Here is a 24,064-nt window from a genome sequence, read left to right as displayed (position 1 = left end):
ATGTTAACTATGACCGTTAAACCCACCAGTGTGTCCCTCACGTGAGAGGCAATTTTATTCCTTTTCAGCTTAAATAAACCCTTCCCAAATCCCATTTTCGTCTTCTTCGTTATTTTCTTCATCTGCCACAAACTCTACACGAAATGTGGATTACGATTCATCTAGGGTGGCTTCGATCATGACGCATTTGGTAGATAAACAGGCCAAACAATTACACTACCAATCAAGGATGAAATTGCCCTCTCACGTGAGAGGAACACTGATAGGTTTAATGAACAGATTAATGGGGTTAGTTTGGTCAGATTAAATTGCAAGTTAAAACAAAACTACTGGATAAAAATAGAAAATTTGAAAATGCTGAACTAAAACCGCTGATTTAGTCAAACCATATAAATGAAAAACCGCAACTCATTTTAATTATATATAAGTTGTGGGCCTGTGCAAGATGTAAACAATTTGGGTTAACTAAATGGGCTTATAACCCTTCAACCCATAAAACCATTTCGTTACATCCACTATAAATCTCATCACACCATACATCAAAACCCTAGCTGCTGCCGCCGTCTCATCTTCATCACCAATTTACCGAGTACGCATTCACTTTCTCTGTTTCAGCTTTCATTTCTCTTTCATGCGTTTAATCAAACCAAATTTATGCCTTTTGCTCCAGATCTATCTCTTAATCTGTCATAGTTTTACTTCTAATTGATCAATTTTTGTTAATTTCAGGAGTAGCTTCGGTCAACAATGGCGCCTAAAGGTTTGATTTCCGTTTAATATATCTACACGTTTCTGTTTGTGTGTTTAGATTGTATATATTGGTGAATTTATGAACAGATGAATTTAGGGTTTGATTTCAGTTTTATATTTATATGACATTTATTTATAAGAATAGGCTGCATTCCAATGCACTAGTTGACTTTAGAATGATTTTAGCTTACCTGTTTATTATTAGTCATTAGTCAACAATTTTTTTTGAAAAATGAGGAAAATTAATGTATTATCTGTGTCAGTAAGTGTTATTAGGATGTTTAAAAGTTGACATAATGCGTTTGTGAATTGTGTGCATTTTTAAGTTTATTTGGTTAACGGGTAGATTATTTTGGATTATGAGGGTTTCTTTTAAACACAGTAGTGCTACAGTTTTGTTATTTTTTGTCTAATGCATGGTAGCATAGCAATCTAAGGTATTAACTAGTCTTGATTTATGGCATATGCTGCAAGTATTAGACTTTGTGTTACCACATTTTTTTTGTTTATTCAGATCACTTAAAGTTCAGTGTTCATGTGTGAGTTGAAGTTGTAGAAACTTTTCTGGATTTTAATTTACACACACCATTGAGATGTTATTATTAGTTGGTTCTATATGTCGATTAAATCATGAAATCACTAGTGAGGTTAAACTTGACTTCTAATTGGTAACTAAGTTTCATATTTGTTTTATTGTGCTCAATGAAGTTCAGAAAGTTACGACATTTATTATACTGTTAACGACATTGTTTCAACAATAGAACTTTCGGTAGGTTTTTAGTTTAAAAATGTGTTTGTAGACTTGGTGGAACATTAAATAAACTTGTTTACTCTTTTTAGTTTCTTACAATATATTCACTTTTTTTTGTACCAAAGTACAGTGCATTCATACCATTAGTTCTAAAACTTCTGGTTATCTTTGTGTTACAGCTGATGCCACCAAGAAAGCCGATGCTAAGGCTCAGGCTTTGAAGACAGCCAAGGCTGTGAAAACTGGTTCAACATTCAAGAAGAAGGCCAAGAAGATCCGAACCAAGGTCACATTTCACCGCCCGAAGACATTGAAGACAGACAGAAACCCCAAGTACCCCCGCATCAGTGCCCCACCAAGAAACAAGTTGGATCATTATCAGATTCTTAAGTATCCGTTGACCACTGAATCTGCAATGAAGAAGATTGAGGACAACAACACCCTTGTTTTCATTGTTGACATCCGTGCTGACAAGAAGAAGATTAAAGCTGCAGTCAAGAAGATGTATGACATCCAGACCAAAAAAGTTAACACCTTGATCAGGTACTTTTATCAATTGAATGTTAAGCGATTCTTTAGTTTCATGTGTTAACCGCGTTGATTGACAATTTTTCTTTTTTGTTTTGTTTTGGATGCATTGCAGACCTGATGGAACTAAGAAGGCGTATGTGCGGTTGACTCCCGATTATGATGCATTGGATGTTGCAAACAAGATTGGAATCATCTAAATTTTGAATTTAAGTTGCTTTGGCTGTTATTTTCAACATTATTGTTAGTTTTGTTGACTTGAATAGAGTTTTAAATTTGCTGTGTTTGGCTTCAATTATGGATTTGAATGTGTTAATGAATCGTATTTCAACTATTGGGTGTTTAGTTTCAAACATCTTTTGCTTTGATAAAGTATATTTTGTATGATTACAACAAGTTGCTTGATTAACAACCAAATAAAGTGTAAATTGTAGTTAATAAATGCAACTTGGGGTAATTAAAACTTAAATTATGTATATCAAGCCATCAAGTGTTGTGTAGTCAAAACTCAAAAGTAGCTAATAACCTTAGAACGTGAGCAGTACGGTGTGGTTTTTAATATATAAAATCGTGTGTATGCATTCAAATATGTTAAAGTTAGTAAGGTGGGGCTTCTCGTCATTTAATAACAGGGATACCCCAAACTTTTAAGTATTCATTTATCATCATTAAAACTTTATACTTTCAACTTCTTTTCGTGTTGTAATTTCTTTTCGCTCTAGCCAGATTTTGACAATTAACCTGTTTATAACTTTCTTCTTTTTCTCTTAGAACTGTGCAGTAAACTTTTAAGAGATGATGTTTTATATATTTGTTGGTGTATTCAGATCCGAGTTGTACGTGATAAAGTATAGGATAACGAAGAACATACGCATAACTAATCAAAGTTGATTCAAAATTTCATTTTTCACTTACCTTTTTTCTCCTCTTATAGCCTTAAAAACATGAAATTTTATAAAATTCCGGATTTGTCGTTGCAACAAGATTTTGTTTTTCTTTTTTTTTTCATGGGTAACACTAGTATAAATGAAATTGAGCTTTACATCCCGTCACAACATGAGGATTTCATTGACCAGTTATTTTTGTATTGTGTTTCTCGTTATTTAAAAAAACATAAAATTACTATTTTGCGTGTAACTGTTTAAAATTATTTTTTTAAATACATAAATAAGTAAATACTAGTGTAAGTTGTCATAATTTCGTTAAGCTCTCATTTACTTTTACTCTTTTTTTTTCCCCACTTAGTAAATATACCTGTCTTCCTGTTTTTCTTTTCTCGCATAATAAATAAGTTTGTTTTTTTTGCTTTCAATAATATATTTTCAATTCGTTGTGGAAGAAACCATAAAGTTATAGAAAGGGTCGAAAATGACGAACGGCGGCGTATGATGACCTCACACAAACCAGAACGTGAAAATTAATTAACTAATTAATTAAACTATACAAAAATTCCAGCAAAACGAGTCAACTCTCTCGTCACACCTTTTTTGACCGAGTTGGTCCAACTCAGTCTTCCCCCAAATGCGTGCCAAATTAGACACCAAAACTGCAAACCTAAAACTCAAATTCACTCACTGTATACTTATTACCTCATTTCTAGGGTTTCGTAACTTTAATTTCCTAATTCTAGGTCAAAATTTGTGAATTCTGTCAATATGATGGTATCCAGAGGCTTGTTCGGCTTATCGCCGCCGCACTTACAACCGCTAACGCCGGTATCGGAGGTTTCGGAGCCGCCGGAGTCGCCGTCGCCGTACATGGAAGCAGGTCCGGATGCTGTACCTGTTGAAGCTGAGGAGGATATGGAGGAGGTGGAGGAGATCGAGCCGCCACCGGCTGCGGTGCCGTTTTCGAAACTGTTTGTGTATGCTGATCGGTTTGATTGGGTGCTTATGGTTGTTGGATCGGTTGCGGCTGCGGCGCATGGGACGGCATTGGTGATTTACTTGCATTACTTTGCGAAATTGTGCAGGTGCTGGTTCGTGAAGGCGAAGGCGTGGATGTGGTTTTCGATAGGTTTAAAGAGGCAAGTTAATTAGGAAATTAATATAGGTGTTGTGAATAAATGATTGTATGTTAAAGTTAGAGCTTGCAGTTGTAAACTGGTGATGATAAGTTAGCCCAAACTGGTGATGATAAGTTAGCATGATCTTATGTTACTGAAGAGGTAGGTCCCAGCAGAGCCCAGTTGGACCCGCAAGACTCACCTTGAATAGGGACGTCTGCGTAATAACCAACTGCTTCAGCAGGGCCCACCATGCTCAGAGAACCTTACGCGCAGTACGCCAGCTGTACCCGCTGGGAAAGCCTCCCAATGGCGAAGTACCTCGCCTGTTCCCGCAGCTGCGGATACAAGCCATCAGGGAAGGCTACCCGCACTAACAGCAAGGCTACACGCACAAGGCATTCGCTACTTCAGTAGTCACATGAAGGAATGAGCAAGGCGGGAATACTCCCGCCTAAATTAGCCAGTCCGTATGCTTCTGGAAGGTCTTTCGTACTATACCTACTAAGGTATGGGCGGAACAGACAATTTGACCAGAGCAGCCCATGAACCAATCACAGGGTGACAGCTCACCGACAACAATACGAGGAGGAGCACCCTCTAGTACTGTTTGTCACTATTAGCCGCTGCCTACTCACCAACCCTTACAATGGGACGTGCGCAGCCTACAGTTGGTGGAACAGTGCGTAGCCGGCAGTAAAGGAACAGTATACAGCCGACCTTTACTGTTGGTCGTAGCCTATCCACCAACCAGCATGGCCTGTGCGTAGTCCACTGTTGGTAGAACAGGAATACTATTCAGCCAGCTGTACCTTCTAGGAAACCTACCTTCGGCTATAAATACTCCAACACCTTGGAATGGTAAGGACATCATCTGATATCTCAATCTTATCTAGCAATCTCTTAATATACACTTATATTCAGAGCAATCTAGTCTGATTCTCACGCCGGAGGGTGGTCACAAGGAGGAACCCCCCTTCTCAGTGACGAGCTTACGGTGTCTGTTTTGCAGGTCCCCTGAAGAACAACCTTCTCTGCTGGACCTCATCCTCGTGGGAAACATTACTTAACCCCCAGATTATCTATAATCTGCCCGTGGGTTCACTTAGTGTTTCTTCATTGGCGCCATCCGTGCATAAAAGCTAGAACTAATTTAGTTTTTTCAAAAATTTCTGAAGAAATGGTTAACGTTACTCCGGTCCCAAGGCCAGTAACCGACCAAGAAACCCCGGTAACCACAACCCCAGCAACTGGGGGGAACACCGGCGGTTATACAAATCTTCCGAACACTACCCCGACTACCCAAGCCGGGGCAAGTGCAGTAAATATTCCACTGGGGTTCACTGATGCCCAGTTGGAAAAACGAACGAGGGCCCCTCGCCAAACACTAGATCAAGTGAAGGCGTGGGCCGAAGCACGTCAAAGAGAGTTCCAAGCTGAATTGGATGAACGCTTGCGTTCAGTTCAACAGGCTGACGAATTCGGCAGTACTCGCCAACAGCTCAATATGAACAGCGAGTGCGAGTACTCAGACGAGGAGAGAGAAGAATCCGATACCGACGCAAACCCTCGCCATAAGGCGAAAGGGAAGCGTAAGGAAACGGACTTCCAGCCGAAAAGGAATTTTGGGGAAGCTTTTAAACCAACGAATGCGGAAAGAAACCCGCGTGACTTCTCCAAAACCTTTAGGCCAACTGCTACAAATGCAGGAAAGTCAAAGTTCGCAAGGGACATTGCGGAAGCAATCGCCCCGAGAAGTGCCAAACAAATGTCCAACATTGGCACTTATGATGGTCTATCCGACCCAGACGACCACTTGAACAGATTCATTGCGGGGGCAACCGTCAGTAACTGGACGGAACCCACGTGGTGTTATATGTTCCAGATGACTCTGGTTGGAGCGGCCAGGGCATGGTTCGATCGTTTACCGGTCCACCACATATATGACTGGGCGGACTTTCAGAACAAGTTCAGCCAGCACTTCAGCCAACAGAGGAAATATACTGAAGAACAGTGGACGATCCTCAACTGCGTTAGAGAGGAGGATGAATCTTTATTAGACTTCATCACCCGTTTCAACTCCAAAAAGCTAAGTCTCGGCAACATAAGTGAAGATCTTGTTCGCGCCGCTTTCATCCAAGGCGCCGAATACCCGGAGCTTATCCGCACATTGACGGGTAAGGATGGCATGCCATCAACATGGGATGCCATCATGACGGCGGCCAAGCGCTTTGCCGAGACGGAGAAGCAACTGGGAAGGGATCTTCCCCAGAGTACACACCTCTACACGCAGAGGACAAGAGAGAACAATGTCCGGATCGCCCGGCAGAACAAAAAGAGGAAGCTAGGTATCTGGCAGTCAAGGGTAAACTTTGACACCTCATCCAGCTCTCACCCCCTTGTTGGCGGAAGAAATCACACACACCCTTCAAGCCAAAAGCACCGGTGGACGCCACTCACCAAAAGCGTCACGGAGATATTTGCCACTGAAAAGCTACCGTGGCCAAAAGCTCCAGTGATCCGGCACCGACCTAATGCGAATCAGAGCAAATCCTGTGACTTCCACGGGACAAAAGGTCATGGTACGGAAGAGTGTACATCCTTGAAGGATATTGTTGAAGCATTCGTCAAGGATGGAAGACTGGCACACCTGGTGGCATCAATCAAGAAGGGAGGACGGAACGACAACCGGTACCGAGGCAACGGACGAAAGCCCGTTGACATCAGCATCAACATGGTTCATGGTAACATCAGAGGAAGAAAAAGGCGAACGCCAGAACCATGTGCGTGGAAGGAAGCTGAGGTGCGCTTCCCGCGAGTGCCAGGAGGACCCAGCAAAGAAGGCCCTATCGTCATCAAAAGCCAGCTGAGGCACTACATCACTTCTCGCACTCTTGCTGACAACGGCGCCTCGTCAACGGTGATGTACAGGCAGTTCTTCGACAAGCTAGATGACGAAGACAAGGAACGCCTGGAAACGATCTGCGCCTCGATGGAAGGGTTTGATGGCAGCACAAACACCCCCTGGGTATCCTATCTTTCCACGTCACTCTTACAGATGGGAAACACTCCCGCACAGAAGATGTGGACTTTGTCGTGATGAGGAAGCCACACCACACATACGACATTCTCTTCGAGAGAGACGGGATGGCAAGATTCAACGCCGTGGTATCCTCAGTCCACGGCATGATGGGATGGCCAACAGCTGAGGGTGTAGCGATGATCACCGGCATTCCCCAGGTATGCATCGCATCTGTCTCATCTAAACCCAAACCAAAGATGGCTAAACCAACCATCACCGAACCAGAAAGATGGGCCTTCAACGGCAAGTACCCGGACCAGGCCGTCTCCATTGGCCCAACAATTGTTGATCCCACACGCACCTTACTCAAGCGTTTATTACAAAAGAACGCTGACATCTTTGCGTGGACACCAGCTGACATGACTGGTGTACCCCGAAGTAAGGCAGAGCATAAGCTCAAATGCGATCCGGCTGTTACGCCGATCGTACAAAAGCGCAGAGTAATGGGGCCAGAACAAACTAACGCGTGTAGAACCCAAATCAAGGAACTCCTTGACGCAGGCATCGTACGCGTTAGTATATATCAAACTTGGGTTGCAAATCCCGTTATGGTACCGAAGAATAACAAACAATGGCGCATGTGCATAGATTTCAAAGACTTGAACAAAGCATGCCCCAAAGATTGTTATCCGTTACCTGAAATTGATCTTAAGGTGGACTCGTTGGCACCATTCCGCCTTAAATGCTTCCTGGACGCGTATAAGGGGTACCATCAAATCCACATGGCCGTTGATGATCAGGACAAAACCGCTTTTCGGACGCCCGATGGCACATTTTGTTACCAAATGATGCCATTAGGACTTAAGAATGCCGGGTCCAAATACCAACGCCTGATGGACAACCAGTTTCATACCCAAATTGGGAGGAACTTGGAAGTCTACATGGATGACTTGGTCATCAAAAGCCCTGACCCAGAAGCGATGTTGAAAGACATCGAAGAAACTTTCAACACGCTCAGGAAGATAAACATGAAGCTCAACCCGAGCAAGTGTGCCTTTGGAATGGAAGAAGGGAAGTTCTTGGGGGTCATCGTCACTAAAGATGGCTTCAGAGCGAACCCTGAAAAGGTCGAAGCCATTATCAAAATGGAATCACCTACTACCATCAAACAGGCTCAGACACTGAATGGACGACTAGTGGCACTTAATCGCTTTTTGGCAAACCACGCAGATAAGTCGTTTCCCTTCGTGTCAACGTTGAGAAACTGTTTAAAGAAAACGCACTTCCGCTGGACACCAGAAGCGGAAGCAGCTTTTCAGGAGATTCGGTCACGCTTGATCGAACTCCCAACACTCACAGCACCAGAAGCGGGAGAGGAGTTAATCCTATACCTTTCCGCAACAGATAGCGCAACCGGGGCAGTCCTGCTAGTAGAGCGAAAAGGCATCCAGATGCCAATCTATTATGTCAGCCGTATCCTAACAGACGTAGAAACCCGGTACTCTACCCTCGAAAAATTAGTCTTAGCACTTATACACGCTTCACGCAGGTTAAGACGATATTTCCAGGGTCACCCAATCACCATTCTCTCCAACTTCAAACTTGCAAACGTTCTAGGCAAACCCGAGTTATCGGGACGCCTAGCCAAATGGGCAATTGAGTTGGGAGAATACGCGATAAAGTATAAGCCAAGACCAGCCATAAAAGGCCAGGTTCTGGCCGACTTTATTGCAGAAGTGCCTGCATCGCGGGAAAAAGAGTGCCAGGAAGAGGCTCAACCCTCTCCAGCACAAGACATCAATGATGTCTGGCGACTCTACACTGATGGGGCAGCCAATAACGAGGGTTCAGGCGCACGGCTAAAGCTAACCAACCCAGCGGGCCAAGAATACACTTACGCTATTCGACTGGATTTTCCAAGTACGAATAACGAAGCCGAGTATGAGGCATTCTTGGCTGGGCTGAGAATTGCGCGTAAGATGGGAGTGAAAAACTTGAAAGCCCACGTGGATTCCATGTTAGTAGCCAATCAAATCAACGGGACGTACACGGCCGTGAACGACACAATGGCCCTGTACCTCGCACAAGCAAAATCCCTTATGCGCGATTTCAATGACTGCAAAGTCATACACGTCAAGCGAAGTGAAAACAAATCTGCGGATGCGTTAAGCAAGCTTGCATCATTAGCCTTCACCCACTTAGGAAAGGATATACGCATTGAACTCCTCGAGACACCTTCGGTCCCGCACAAGGAAATTTGCGTCATCCAAACCGGCACGGAAACGTGGATGACACCAATAATAAAATACCTTGCGGCAGGTACACTACCGGAGTCCAAAACACAGGCAAGAAAACTACGCTGTAAAGCACTGAATTATCAACTCATCGATGACATCCTTTACAGACGTAACTTTCTTGGCCCACTCTTAAGATGCGTGGACAACCAAGATGCTGACTACCTCCTAAGGGAAGTACACGAAGGCATCTGTGGAGTACACGCAGGTCCCCGCGCTGTTGTAGCTAAGCTAAACAACGCGGGATACTTTTGGCCGGGGATGCATACGGATGCACTGGCATACATCAGAAAATGCAGGTCTTGCCAGCTTTACGCACCCAACACGCACCGCCCGAAGAATGAACTTGTTCCAGTCACTTCTTCATGGCCATTTCAGAAGTGGGCCATCGATGTGACAGGCCCATTTCCTACAGCAGCAGGAAATGTTCAGTTCCTAGTGGTAGCCATCGACTACTTCACCAAGTGGATAGAAGCAAAACCTTTAGCCCAAACAACCGCGAAACATATCAAAAAATTTATTTGGGAATTTATTATTTGTCGTTTTGGACTTCCACAGAATTTGGTGAGCGATAACGGCACCAACTTTGCTGACAAGAAGCTACAACAGTGGCTGAAAGAACTTCAAATCACCCACACCTTTACCTCAGTGGCACACCCGCAAGGTAATGGTGAGGTGGAAAGAGCAAATAAGAGCATCGTCGAAGGCATAAAGAAAAGACTCTTGGAACACAGATCCGGCTGGGTGGACGAGCTTCCGCACGTCCTTTGGGCAAACAGAACGCTGAAAAAGGCCAGTACGGGAGAAACCCCGTTCAGTCTCACTTATGGCACTGAAGCCATGGTCCCGGTCGAAATTGGTTTACCCTCACCAAGGGTCTTGATTCAGCCAGAAGACAATGATGCGGAAAGACGGTTGGACCTTATGCTAACCGAGGAACGCAGAGACTTAGCCGCAGTGCGTGAAGAGAACTACAAGCGACAAATGCAAAAGTACTACAACACGCGGGTAAAACTCTGCAACTTCAATCTAGGAGACTACATACTGCGTAACAACGAGGCTTCGAACCAAGAACGCCCAGGAAAGCTGGCCCCGGTCTGGGAAGGGCCATACATTATTAAAGAAGTCCTGGGAAAGGGCGTATACCGGCTCGAAAGGCTCGATGGCACTCCCATCCCAAGAACATGGAACGGAGCTCAATTACGCAAATGTTATATGTAGATCAATTCCAAACTTGTAAAGAAAAGGCCTAGAGCCACTTCTAATGGAAATGATTCTCCTTTCACAATGTGTTGATAGCCTTACCTTTATACTTATGAACTTCCCACACTGGTGCCGGTATTCACCGCATAAATGGGGGAAGAAGTAAGTCGTTACGTGTGGAAGGCGGCAAAACCCGCATAAACACAACGCTAAAAATAAGGAAAACCTACACGCAGGTCAGATGTAAGTAAAGTTTAGCCATCCTTGTAAGTGCAAGTGACGGTCTTACCCGCACAATCACGAGCAAGGAAGCAAAACTTCAACCTATCTACCACGTTCAAAGGTTAACTTATTCTGAACACTTAGAAAATTTCAAAGGAAAAGATGAGGAAAACTTCCACGCAGGTCAGATATAAGTAAAGTTAAGCCATCCTACTAAGTGTAAGTGACGGTCATACCCGCACAATCATGAAAGAGGAAGCGAAACAAACTTATAATTTACCACGTTAAAAAGTTAACTTATCTAAGTACTAAAGAAATTACTAAGTTAGATCAAAACATGCGTAAAATAAACAAGGCAAAGATCAAACACAATCTTTATTTCATCAAATTCAAATATTACAAAGCTATACAAAAGCAAAAATCTACGCTAATGGTGGAAAGGGATCTTCAGAATCAAGCTTCAGGACCACTTCCACTTGGACCCGCTCCATCAGTAGAGCGTGGTGGTTCAAGGAAGGCTTTAAGAATAGCTAGCCCATCATCAGCAGCAGCAACTTCGTTCACCTTCTCCACCACAGGATGCGAGAAGGCGGCATACTGGTTCACTGCTTGGTCGTAAATAGCTTCAGTATCCACATCGTACAAAGGGAAGTTGGAAGGCGGGATGCCTTTCTCAACGAACCCTAGACCAAGCAGGAAGCCGGCCTTTTCCCCATCCTCATGATAAGCGTTGAGGGCTGCGCTCATAGCATCGTCATAAGACGTCTCTGAGAAGACCCGATGCACAACCTACAAAGAAAAAATACAAGTATCAGAACCTTTTCTATTTATAAAGAAAAGCGTGAAGACATGAAGTTAGACTTACCCGAGACAACGTTTCTCGAAGAAGCCATTCCTTGGCAACCAGAGTTTCTTGGAGGGCGGCTTGAGCTTGGGTACAGGCGCGTTCGGCTTCACTTTTATTAAGGTTGGCAAGCAACACTTCCTTTGCAGCAGCCTCTTCGACGCCCTTTAGCTTCCGCTCAGTATGGTCAAGCACGCCCCTCTGGTCCAGGATCTCTTGGAGCTTCTTCGCGTCTTCCATCGCCAAAGCATCATGAGCCTGCTGGAGAGCCTCTAATTTGGCTTTAAGCTCTTCATTCTCCACGCGTAGAGGCTCGGCAACAGCTTCAGCCTTGGTGGCCCTTTCAGTCGCGTTCCTAGCAGTCTCCTTAGCCAGCCGAAGCTGTTCATTAACAGCTTGGGCAGCCTTGGAGCGAGCCTCGAGACGGGCCTGAACCTCGACTTCAAGGGCCTTGAACGCCTTCTCCTTCTCCGCCGCCGCGGCGGAAAGCCTCCTATTCTCCTCCCGGACAGCCCGCGCCTGAGCTACTTCCTGAAGGCGAGCTGCTTTTAACTTGTCGTTTTCACGACAAAGCAGCTCGACGCGCGGCTGCATCCGGGCCAGGAGAACCCGAAGCTCATTGCTTAGCCTACCCTCCTGGTAGCTAGCCATGGCTTCCCCCAACGCACCACTGGGAGCAGCGTGACGAGCCCACTCCACGCACTCCACAGGTGTGCGAAGGGTTGTTCCTCGGCGAATGTTCCATCGTGGAGCATACACTTCATTGGAATCCGACACTGCAAAAAACAAAGAACAGTTAGGAAAAGATGATTGAAAAATACAAAATAGGCCAAAAGAACCCTACGCACCTGTAGGGTCAATAACAGGCCGATAGCCGCCAAACCCATCACCTGAACCCAAGGGAAATCCATCCAAGAGGTCAGGCAGATGGGAAGGTGGCAAGGTTTGGCGATACGCCCCATGCATACCTGAAGGATCGGCCGTCGTTGCTGATGACGGAGGAGGCATGGTGGCGGCCGCCGCAGTGGCCGCTGCAGAATCCGCAGCAATAGTAACCGCCGGCTCGGTGAAAGATGCTGTAAAAATAGCACTCACAGCCGGCGGTGACGTCATCACAGCTGGAACAGTCGGCTCAAAGGAGTGAGCGACTGAACCAGCGGATGCAGGCGCAGGCGCCTGGGTCGTCGCCTCAGGAAGGCTGACCAAGCCTACCGTCATTGGCGGAGAGGTACTCCTCTGCGCTCCACCCTGGAATGCGTCAACATCCACGCCTGCGTAAAGAAGACAAGTGTTAAAATGACATTAAACTATGAAGCTAAAGATAAAGGAAGTTTGTAATTACGGGTTTTCTTGAGCCTAAAGGTACGGAGAGGCGGGGACGAACCCGATGGAGCCGGCCTCTTCACGCCGGTCACCGTCGTCATCCTGGGCCCTTCGGTGACAGTTGTCACAGCCTCCGGAATGGTGATCTTATCACCACCGGGATTCCCCGCCACCTCTTCGCTCTCGGTCTCCGAGTCAGACCGAGGCGCTGGATCGGCTGTGGAGGCCACCTTCTCCTTCCCCTTCCCGCCGGCAGCCTTCTTCTTCCGCACCAACGGAGGACCATCTGCGGATTCCTCATCAGAACATACGATTAGAGGAATTCCAGCAGAGGTTTCAACATTGAGGGGTCGAGGGTCGAATAGGGCTTTACCTGGCCGACGGGAGCTAAGGATCTCATGGCCTTGCGGATAGACCTCCACGAACCGATCCGCCATTTGTTCAAGGATGGGCAACTCGTTCTCGTCCAGAGCACGAGTACCCATCCGAGCGGGACCGTCAGCCTCCCGCGGGTTCAGGAGCGACTGCAAGTCGTTCCCCTCTGAAATAAACAGGAAAGAAGTTAGAAGAAATTCAGAATCAACAAAAAGAAATAAAGCATACCGTAAGGAACAGAGTTCGAACCGTATTCGAGGACGATCGGAATCTTTCGCGCATCCGCCTCCTTCCACACCCGGCTCATCCCAAACATCACCATCCCGGACTCCGCAAACCGGTAAACCGGAGATTGGACCCGGGATATCTTCGAAAACCATTCCGCCTCCTCGTAGTTGGAGGCGTGAAGGCTGGGAAGTACTTGCCCGTTCTTGAATTTCATGGCAATGGGGATGGCGCGAGCGGATATGAAGAAGAACTCCCGCTTCCAAGCGCGAAGACTGCGCTCGGTTGCGCAAATCTTCAAACCCTTGATCCGGGTTATCAACGTGTACCACCCCTGGATGCACCTCCAAGTGTAGAAGGTCATCAGGCGGTCAACATAGGGCTCAATGCCCAAAATCCGGCACACCCACTCGAAGTGGCGAATCTTGGCGATCGCCATGGGGTGCAACTCGGTCAAATGAACACCGTGCCTCTCAAGGACACGGTAAACAAACTTTGTCAATGGGAACCTAAGATTCCCATAAACAAAGAATGCAGCATAAACCCCGATCTTGCCTCTGGGGGCATCGTACACCGTCTGATGGGGTTCAGGAAACTCAGGCTCGAGAGACTCGAGCATGAACTTCCTGACGACGTACCGATACAGATCGCCAGGCAGAGCACACTGGCACTCGCCAGCAGTACTCTTGTCGTCAGCTGTAGACTCGAGATCACGAGACATCTTGAAAAAGAAGAAAACGATTTCGGGAGAATGCTTGCCTGAAAAGGTGAGTATTCGCCGGAAATCGCAAAGAAGATGAAGAGAAGAGTGAAAGTGTGGATTACAAAGAACCCTCTCCCCCTTTATATACTAATCGCAATTAATGCGATGAAATTAATGCGGAAGAGAGAGAAAACGAAGGTGCAATGAAACTATGACACGTGGCAAAAAGCAAGCTGGCAACAGCTGTTGACAGGACGCATACCATTAATTTCGCGGCCACGCGCCCGAAAAATCGCGCCCACGCGCTTGAAAAAGCGTCTGGAATGACCATGTACTGTCACGTCACCATAACTTCCTGCACGTCCTGACACAGTCAGAAGAAACCGTCGCACGACGTGTCAGAGGTTTGGACTGTTCTTATCCTTCCACCAACTCTTCGAATTTCAAAATTCAAAATTCAAAAAGATTCAAAAGTAAGCGGGAAAATACCCCTTACCTTGGCAACCAAGTAACTGTAAGACAGGTGCGGGTACAGTGTTAAGGCAAAACCCTTCACATACTTAGCACCTGCAAGGAATTGAAGCCAAGAATTCCTCGGCAACCAAGTAACCGTAAGACGGATGCGGGTACAGTGTTAAGGCAAAACCCTTCACATACTTAGCACCCGCAGGGAATTGACGCCAGGAATACCTTGGAAGTAAAGTAACCGTAAGACAAGTGCGGGTACAGTGTCAAGGCAAAACCCTTCACATACTTAGCACTCTGCAGGGAATTCAAACCAAGAAGGATCTTCTGGGCCATGCTGGCGGGAACGGGAATAACATCCCCGCATGACGGGAACGTCGAGAACTATATTGTTCGAAACTCCATGATGGGATTGGTGGTTTTAGCATAGTTGATCAGTATGTTGAAAACTACCAAAACCCCACGGAGAATCCACACAAGTGGGACTCAACGCTCCTGACGTACGAGGAGGTTACAAACCTACCCGCTTCACACCCAAAGATCAAGCAGAAAAGTCGGGAATTTCTGCGTGACATCAGGAAAACCGCGGGAAGAATCACCACGGAAAACCGAAAAACTAAACCCTTTTCAAAAACTCCTTGCTAAGTCCAAAAGTTCACCTCACTTATTAATAATTCATGAGAAGAACATTGGACTGGGGGGACTTGAAGAGGTAGGTCCCAGCAGAGCCCAGTTGGACCCGCAAGACTCACCTTGAATAGGGACGTCTGCGCAATAACCAACTGCTCCAGCAGGGCCCACCATGCTCAGAGAACCTTACGCGCAGTACGCCAGCTGTACCCGCTGGGAAAGCCTCCCAATGGCGAAGTACCCCGCCTGTTCCCGCAGCTGCGGATACAAGCCATCAGGGAAGGCTACCCGCACTAACAGCAAGGCTACACGCACAAGGCATTCGCTACTTCAGTAGTCACATGAAGGAATGAGCAAGGCGGGAATACTCCCGCCTAAATGAGCCAGTCCGTATGCTTCTGGAAGGTCTTTCGTACTATACCTACTAAGGTATGGGCGGAACAGACAATTTGACCAGAGCAGCCCATGAACCAATCACAGGGTGACAGCTCACCGACAACAATACGAGGAGGAGCACCCTCTAGTACTGTTTGTCACTATTAGCCGCTGCCTACTCACCAACCCTTACGATGGGACGTGCGCAGCCTACAGTTGGTGGAACAGTGCGTAGCCGGCAGTAAAGGAACAGTATACAGCCGACCTTTACTGTTGGCCGTAGCCTATCCACCAACCAGCATGGCCTGTGCGTAGTCCACTGTTGGTAGAACATGAATACTATTCAGCCGGCTGTACCTTCTAGGAAACCTACCTTCGGCTATAAATACTCCAACACCTTGGAATGGTAAGGACATCATCTGATATCTCAATCTTATCTAGCAATCTCTTAATATACACTTATATTCAGAGCAATCTAGTCTGATTCTCACGCCGGAGGGTGGTCACAAGGAGGAACCCCCCCCTTCTCAGTGACGAGCTTACGGTGTCTGTTTTGCAGGTCCCCTGAAGAACAACCTTCTCTGCTGGACCTCATCCTCGTGGGAAACATTACTTAACCCCCAGATTATCTATAATCTGCCCGTGGGTTCACTTAGTGTTTCTTCAGTTACTTTAGTGTTTATAGCAACAACTTAGGGTTTAGGTTTAGTTTTGGGATGATTATTGCATGTTAAAGTTAGAGCTTGCAGTTGTAAACTGGTGATGATAAGTTAGCCCAAACTGGTGATGATAAGTTAGCATGATCTTATGTTACTTTAGTGTTTATAGCAACAACTTAGGGTTTAGGTTTAGTTTTGGGATGATTAAAGTGGAACGTGGCTTATGATATTGCTAAATTTCATGTACTTTTGGCTACCTAGTTGTTTCAAGTACATCTGTTTCGTATTAGCACCTGTGTTGAAGACTTCAAGACGGGTTTAAATAAATCCTAGTTTAAGACATCACACTGATTTCTTAGGAAGGATCTGTTTCTTACAGCTGGTGTTAGCTGTAAGTTGGACTTACAAAACAACATTAGTGGTACTTAGGAAGGATATGGGCCTTGCTCAGTTTATACTTTTTGCTCTGTTTAGACTTTAGAATTTAGATTATACTACATAATGATGTGTTTAACTTGATATAGTTCTAGTAGTTTGCTGAAGCTCAACAAAAGAATGAATTCATCAACCTTCATGCAGCATAGCACTTGCATTGAGAATTATTTGGCAGCTTATTGCCTTTTGGGTTTTGACGATTCTTATCACGTTTGCATATTCAAATTTTGTTCAATCAAAGCATCAGACACTGTAATTTTTGTATGCCAGGCCTACATGAGTTATTTTCATGTTCAGCCTTCACTGTCTTTTTAATTCCCTGCTTCTTATTTTTCTTTATTAATTATAGACTACGAAGATGCATGGTTTGTTTAGAGAGATCGAGGCAGAAGTTGACTATCATAGTTTTTTATTTGAGTGTCTTTATATAGTTATTTTTTTTTCTGGAAGGTAATTAAGCATTCGTTATTGTTGTTTTATTACTTTTTGGCATTCATAGGTTTCATGATGGATTATTTAGTTTGATTTTTAGATGACGTGTCAATTATAATGACCCCTAATAACTTCATTTTTTAATTAACATTGGTTTTTCTTTTCTATCAAGTGACTGTTTCACAAATTTTGCAGCTTGCTCTTACCCTTGTCTATATTGCTGGTGGTGTTTTAGTAGCTGGTTGGATAGGTATATAGTCTAATTAACTACTTTCAATTCTTATTCACATGCATTTGAATTGTGCTCTTTTTTATCATTTTACCATTGTATAATAATAATAATAATATTCTTTTATGGCATTCAGAGGTTTCATGTTGGATTCTTACTGGAGAAAGGCAGACTGCTGTAATCAGGTCAAAATATGTTCAAGTTCTACTTAATCAAGATATGAGTTTCTTTGACACTTATGGGAACAATGGAGATATTGTGAGCCAAGTGTTGAGTGATGTATTGCTAATCCAATCTGCCCTTAGTGAAAAAGTAGGTTATCAGATGTAACTTCACACTTTTAAATCAATATTCACTTATGCGGGTTAGCATGTAGTGCCTTGATATATACCTTATTAGTTCTATTTCTGCAGATTGGAAACTATATTCATAACATGGCTACATTCTTCAGTGGTCTTGCAATTGGATTCATAAACTGTTGGCAAATTGCACTCCTCACTTTAGCCACCGGTCCCTTTATTGTGGCAGCAGGTGGAATATCAAATATATTTCTTCATAGGCTTGCTGAGCATATTCAAGATGCATATGCTGAAGCAGCAGGTGTTGCTGAACAGGTTACCTCATTTCCTTTTTTACCCTTTTGCCCTTAGGTCGAGTGAACACCAGTGGTAATACTATAATATTACTCTTCATTTTGCAGGCAGTTTCGTATGTAAGGACCTTATATGCTTTTACAAATGAAACATTAGCAAAGTATTCTTATGCAGCTTCATTACAAGCTACATTAAGATACGGTATATTAATAAGTCTCGTGCAAGGTCTTGGGCTTGGATTCACATACGGCCTTGCAATTTGCTCTTGTGCCTTGCAACTTTATGTTGGAAGGTTTTTGGTTACACATAGAAAAGCTCACGGTGGAGAAATTGTAACCGCTATGTTTGCTATCATCTTAAGTGGCCTGTAAGCATCATTTTTTTTCTTTCTTTTTTCATACTCACATTTACAGTAATGCCATTTATTTTCCATAGTGGTCTCAATCAAGCTGCAACGAACTTTTATTCATTTGAACAAGGAAGAATCGCAGCATATCGACTTTTTGAAATGATCAGTCGTTCATCCTCCACCGTTGATCATAATGGAAACACTCTTGCTGTTGTCCAAGGGACCATCGAGTTTAGAAATGTGTATTTCAGTTACTTGTCTCGCCCTGAGATTCCTATATTAAGTGGTTTTTACCTAACTGTCCCGTCCAAGAAAACAGTTGCACTTGTTGGTAGAAATGGCTCTGGTAAAAGTAGTATTATACCACTTATGGAACGGTTCTATGATCCTACTTTAGGTATTAAACTGCTTCATCTTTTCATAATTCTTTCTTAAAAGTTAAAGCCATCCGTTATATTAATCTTCTTTTTTTTTTAAATAATTCAGGCGAAGTGCTTTTGGATGGTGAGAATATTAAAAATCTGAAACTAGAATGGTTAAGAAGCCAAATTGGGTTAGTTACTCAGGAACCTGCTTTATTAAGCTTGAGCATTAGGGATAATATTGCTTATGGTAGAGATGCCACGTTACTTCAAATTGAAGATGCTGCTAAAATTGCTCATGCTCATACGTTTATCACCTCACTCGAAAAGGGATACGATACCCAGGTGAGAATTTAGGGCTGTAGACGAACCGAACGTTCAGCGAATCATTCGTGAACCATCCATTTAATAAATGAACGAACATGAACAAGGAATTCTGTTCGATTAATTAAATGAACGAATATGAACTGAGGTCCTGTTTGCGAACATTCAGTAATGTGTTCGTTTACGCTTATTATTGTTCACTTGTTTTATGTTTGTTCATGTTTATTTGTTTATGTTTGGTTATTAAAGGTTCTTTTTTTATATTTTTTATTTTTTAACTTTTAGTTTATTATTTCAAGTATTTTCATATAGTTATGTCAAGTACTTTATATTTCTTTGGCCCTTTGGGTGATTATGTCTAGTTCTTGAGTTTAAGAATGTTGAATTTTACATTTCAAATTAATATATGTTCGTTTATGAAGTTAACAAACAAACACGAGCAAAATCATTTCCTTAATGAACGAACACAATCAAGAATTTCCATTCGGTTATGTGTTCGTTAACCGTCCGTTTCTCTGATACATGCTTAACGATCGGACATGAACAAGGTCTCGTTCTGTTCGGTTCGTTTACATCCCTAGATGGGATTCTAATTAAGGCTCTGTGTGTGTGTTTGTGTTTTTTTTAACTATAAATTCTAAGAAAACTGAATGTATATATTTTTTTTACTTCCAGGTAGGTAGGGCTGATTTGTCATTAACAGAAGAGCAGAAAATAAGGCTGCCAGTTGCAAGGGCAGTGCTTTTAAATCCATCTATTCTTCTTCTTGATGAGGTGACAGGTGGACTAGACTTTGAAGCTGAAAGATCTGTTCAGGAGGCGTTGGATCTGTTGATGTTAGGCAGATCAACGATCATAATTGCTCGCAGGCTTTCTTTAATAAAAAACGCTGATTTTATTGCTGTTATGGAAGACGGTCAGTTAATGGAGATTGGAACACATGATGAGTTAGTCGCCTCTGATGGGCTTTATGCAGAGCTTCTAAGATGTGAAGAAGCTGCTAAACTCCCAAGAAGGTACCGCTCAAATAACAACCGTTGTTTTATTACAAAAAAAATCTCCAATTATATGTAACGGGTTTGAATACATGCTTGTTATTGTAGGATGCCAGTGAGAAACTACAGCAACACTACAGCTTCCCAACTTGAAAAAGATTCTTCACAAAACCGAAGCTTCAAAGAACCAACATCTCCAAAATTTGCCAAATCTCCATCACTCCAACGAGCTTTAAACCTGCATACATCAAGGGTTCAAGATTCTGCATACGGGTCGCACGAATCACCAAGAGTTTCAAGCCCTGAAAAAGAGAACGGTTTGTCACTAAATGGAACAGACAACGAACCATCAATTAATAGACAAGATAGTTTTGAAAAAAAATTTACCAGAATTACCAAAACTTGATATTCACGCTATCCGCAGACAAACATCGCATGGATCAAATCCCGAATCACCAATTTCACCACTTTTAACTTCTGATCCCCAAAGCGAACGTTCACATTCACAAACTTATAGTCGACATAACTCTCAACTTACTGATAAACCAACTAGGGTTCAGGTTCAGGTTCAAGTTCAACCCGTGAAGGAAAAACAACATAAAAAGGAACCATCAATTTGGAGACTTATAGAGTTGAGTTTAGCTGAATGGCTTTATGCTGTTTTAGGAAGCACCGGTGCTGTAATATTTGGTGCTTTTAACCCTCTTCTTGCTTATGTGATTGCTTTAATAGTGGCAGAATATTATAAAAATGAAGTCAACAGGCGTATTAACATAAGCAATGATGTGGACAAGTGGTGCTTAATCATCGCCTGCATGGGCATTGTGACTGTAATTGCAAACTTTTTGCAACACTTTTACTTTGGTATTATGGGGGAGAAGATGACTGAACGTGTTAGGAGAATGATGTTTTCTGGTTAGTAATCTATTTGAGTTAATACCTTAATCTGTAATGGGTCAAACGGGTTGAAAGTTGCCAAATGCAAAGAAGTATGGTTAGTATAGTTTTTGTAAACATTTAATACACACCAGCAAGCCTGTAAATGAATTGAATGTACACAAACAAGCCGGTTCATGTTCGTTCAACTTCAACCAAACAAGCGACCGATTTTTGACCCAAACAGTTTTCTTCTTCGTGTTCATACATTAGGAAATGAACACGTTCATGTTCATTTTTGTTCATTCGTTAACAGTATGAACGAACGGTTTGCGAACGCAAATGAACACCAACGAATGAACATAACCGAAGTACCGAAGATAGATGGATGAACATAATTGAGCAAACACCGATTAAAAGTAAATGTGAACATCTATTTAAAGGCCTAAAATTTTTACCAAACTAGACTAAATTGTAATTGGTTATATTTTTTAATCTTAACATTAGATAGTAGACCTAGGTTTTTTAATTAGCGAACAAACTTAAACGAACATAAATGAATGAACATAAACGGAAGTTGACGAAATATGAACGGATGCAACTTGTGTTCATGTTCGTTTGTTTAACTAATGAACATAAATTGTTGTTTGTGTTTGTTTGTTTGTTAAATAAACGAACATAAACGAACTTCCCGCTGAACGTTTCACGAAAGGTTCACTGAACGTACGGTTCGTTTACAGGCATACACATAAGCTATTTTGTAAAAAGTAATAACTTTGGACAAACTGTTGTGGGTCAGCCCAAAGTGAGCTGTTTTGACTCGTTATGGAGTTCACTGAACCGAACTGTAACATAACTATTTTTTTTATTAGCAATGCTAAGGAATGAAGTTGGATGGTTTGATGAAGAAGAAAACAGTGCTGACACGTTGTCAATGCGATTAGCAAACGATGCAACATTTGTGAGAGCAGCTTTCAGTAACCGGCTTTCTATATTAATTCAAGACTGTTCAGCAGTTATCGTTGCAATAATAATAGGAATGCTTCTACATGGCGTTTGGCTCTTGTGGCTATAGCCACGCTACCAGTTCTAACTCTTTCTGCCATTGCTCAGGTAATGTTTTTTATTTAAATTAGAGGCAATTTCATATATACCCCTACAAACTCGGAAAATATCATATATACACATGCAAGACTAAAAATATCATATATGCTCTTACAAAGTGGTTAAAATATCTAATATATCCAATTCATTAAAAACAATCTAACAAATACCGGTTTACCTTTATTTTTCGAAAGTTTAAGGTTTTATATATGCCATCTTTAACTTCAATTTTTTTATTTGCCCATTTTTAGCTTAAATGTTTTTTTTTAAATCCATTTTTGACTTGATTTTGTGTATTTATTTTTACCAATAAACAATTATTTTCTCAGAATATTAGATTGCTTATCATACTATTATATCTGGTTCGATTTTATGATACGATTGTTCGATTTTTCTACCGTCCATAGAACAAAAGAGGAGTCACTACAGTTCGGTTTGCTTGCTTATCATCAATGCCGATCAAAGTTCAAATAAAAATAGGATTTAAACAAATATGATGAGATTGGTAGAATGATCATTAAGTAAAAATTCATTAAAGTTTATGTGTGTATATACGAAGTTTTTTCAAGTTGGTAGGGTATATATGACATAAATCCTAGAAATGAACCATTAAATCATGTATATAAGACATGCTTTATAAAATTTTAAAACTTACAGAAATTATGGCTAGCTGGATTTTCAAAGGGAATACAAGAAATGCACAGGAAAGCATCATTGGTTCTTGAGGATGCGGTTAGAAATATCTACACGGTTGTTGCATTTTGTGCTGGTAATAAAGTTATGGAGCTTTACAGATTGCAGTTAACCAAGATATATTATAAAAGTTTGTTTCATGGAATAGCTATCGGTTTCGCATTCGGGTTTTCACAGTTTCTTCTTTTTGCATGCATTGCTGTTCTGTTATGGTATACCGCGCTCTGCTTTAAAAACGGTTATACGGATCTCCCAACTGCTCTTAAAGAGTACGCTGTGTTTTCTTTTGCTACTTTTGCCCTTGTGGAACCATTCGGTCTGGCTCCATATATTCTCAAAAGAAGAAAATCTTTAATATCCGTTTTCGACATAATCGATCGAGTACCAAAAATCGAGCCGGATGATTCCGCTGCTGTAAAGCCTCCAAATGTTTATGGAAGCATTGAGTTGAAAAATGTTGACTTTTCTTACCCGACTCGACCTGAGATCCTTGTACTAAACAACTTCAGTCTCAAAGTCAATGGCGGTCAAACAGTGGCGGTTGTTGGAGTCTCGGGATCTGGGAAAAGCACGATATTATCGTTGATAGAAAGATTCTATGATCCAGTTGCTGGTCAGGTGATGTTAGACGGTAAGGATTTAAAGAAGTTTAATTTAAGGTGGTTAAGAAACCACCTTGGTGTTGTTCAACAAGAACCTATAATCTTTTCGACAACGATTCGTGAAAATATTATATACGCGAGACATAATGCCAGCGAGGCGGAAGTTAAAGAAGCTGCAAGAATAGCAAATGCTCATCATTTCATCAGCAACTTACCGCACGGGTACGACACCCATGTGGGAATGAGGGGTGTGGATTTAACCCCGGGTCAGAAACAGCGGATTGCAATCGCTCGTGTTGTTTTGAAAAACGCACCCATTTTATTATTGGATGAAGCCAGCTCATCAATCGAGTCAGAGTCAAGTCGGGTAGTTCAAGAGGCTCTTGATACCTTAGTCATGGGAAATAAAACAACCATTCTTATAGCTCATAGGGCTGCTATGATGAGACATGTTGACAACATTGTTGTTCTTAATGGTGGTCGGATTGTTGAAAATGGGTCCCACGATTCTTTAATGGCGAAAAATGGTTTGTATGTTCGGTTAATGCAACCTCATTTTGGAAAGGGTATACGTCAGCATAGACTTATGTAGAAGAAATGGATATAATACACATGGCTTGTTAACTTCAGTTGTAAAGTATGGATGGCGACAGGTGGTGGTGATGATGGTGGCTTTTAGATTGCATATTATTCTTT

General features: G+C 42.7%; 1 protein-coding gene and 1 pseudogene across 2 annotated transcripts; both read left to right on the top strand.

The window, feature by feature from the left end:
• The first annotated feature begins 508 nt into the window (after positions 1-508).
• On the top strand, positions 509-2,360 carry LOC143585212 (large ribosomal subunit protein uL23). Its single transcript, XM_077067051.1, has 4 exons — positions 509-589; positions 730-760; positions 1,681-2,044; positions 2,145-2,360. Exons 2-4 carry the CDS (start codon positions 748-750, stop codon positions 2,227-2,229), a joined length of 462 nt encoding a protein of 153 aa, XP_076923166.1. The 5' UTR covers positions 509-589; positions 730-747; the 3' UTR covers positions 2,230-2,360.
• Positions 2,361-3,561: 1,201 nt separating this feature from the next.
• On the top strand, positions 3,562-24,046 carry LOC143585208 (ABC transporter B family member 6-like; annotated as a pseudogene). The gene is made up of 11 exons (XR_013144518.1): positions 3,562-4,055; positions 17,437-17,491; positions 17,607-17,782; positions 17,884-18,084; positions 18,171-18,430; positions 18,499-18,809; positions 18,899-19,119; positions 19,774-20,114; positions 20,202-21,008; positions 21,842-22,082; positions 22,731-24,046. The product of XR_013144518.1 is annotated as an ABC transporter B family member 6-like (transcript).
• The last annotated feature ends 18 nt before the right edge of the window (positions 24,047-24,064 follow it).

This window comes from Bidens hawaiensis, unplaced genomic scaffold (assembly GCF_021521415.1).
Source record: "Bidens hawaiensis isolate Kalapana, Puna unplaced genomic scaffold, B.hawaiensis_p1.1 tig00033626_1, whole genome shotgun sequence".
Taxonomy (NCBI): Eukaryota; Viridiplantae; Streptophyta; class Magnoliopsida; order Asterales; family Asteraceae; genus Bidens; species Bidens hawaiensis.
The sequence above is the reverse complement of the archived record's forward strand: the minus strand, read 5'-3'. Positions and strand labels throughout refer to the sequence as shown.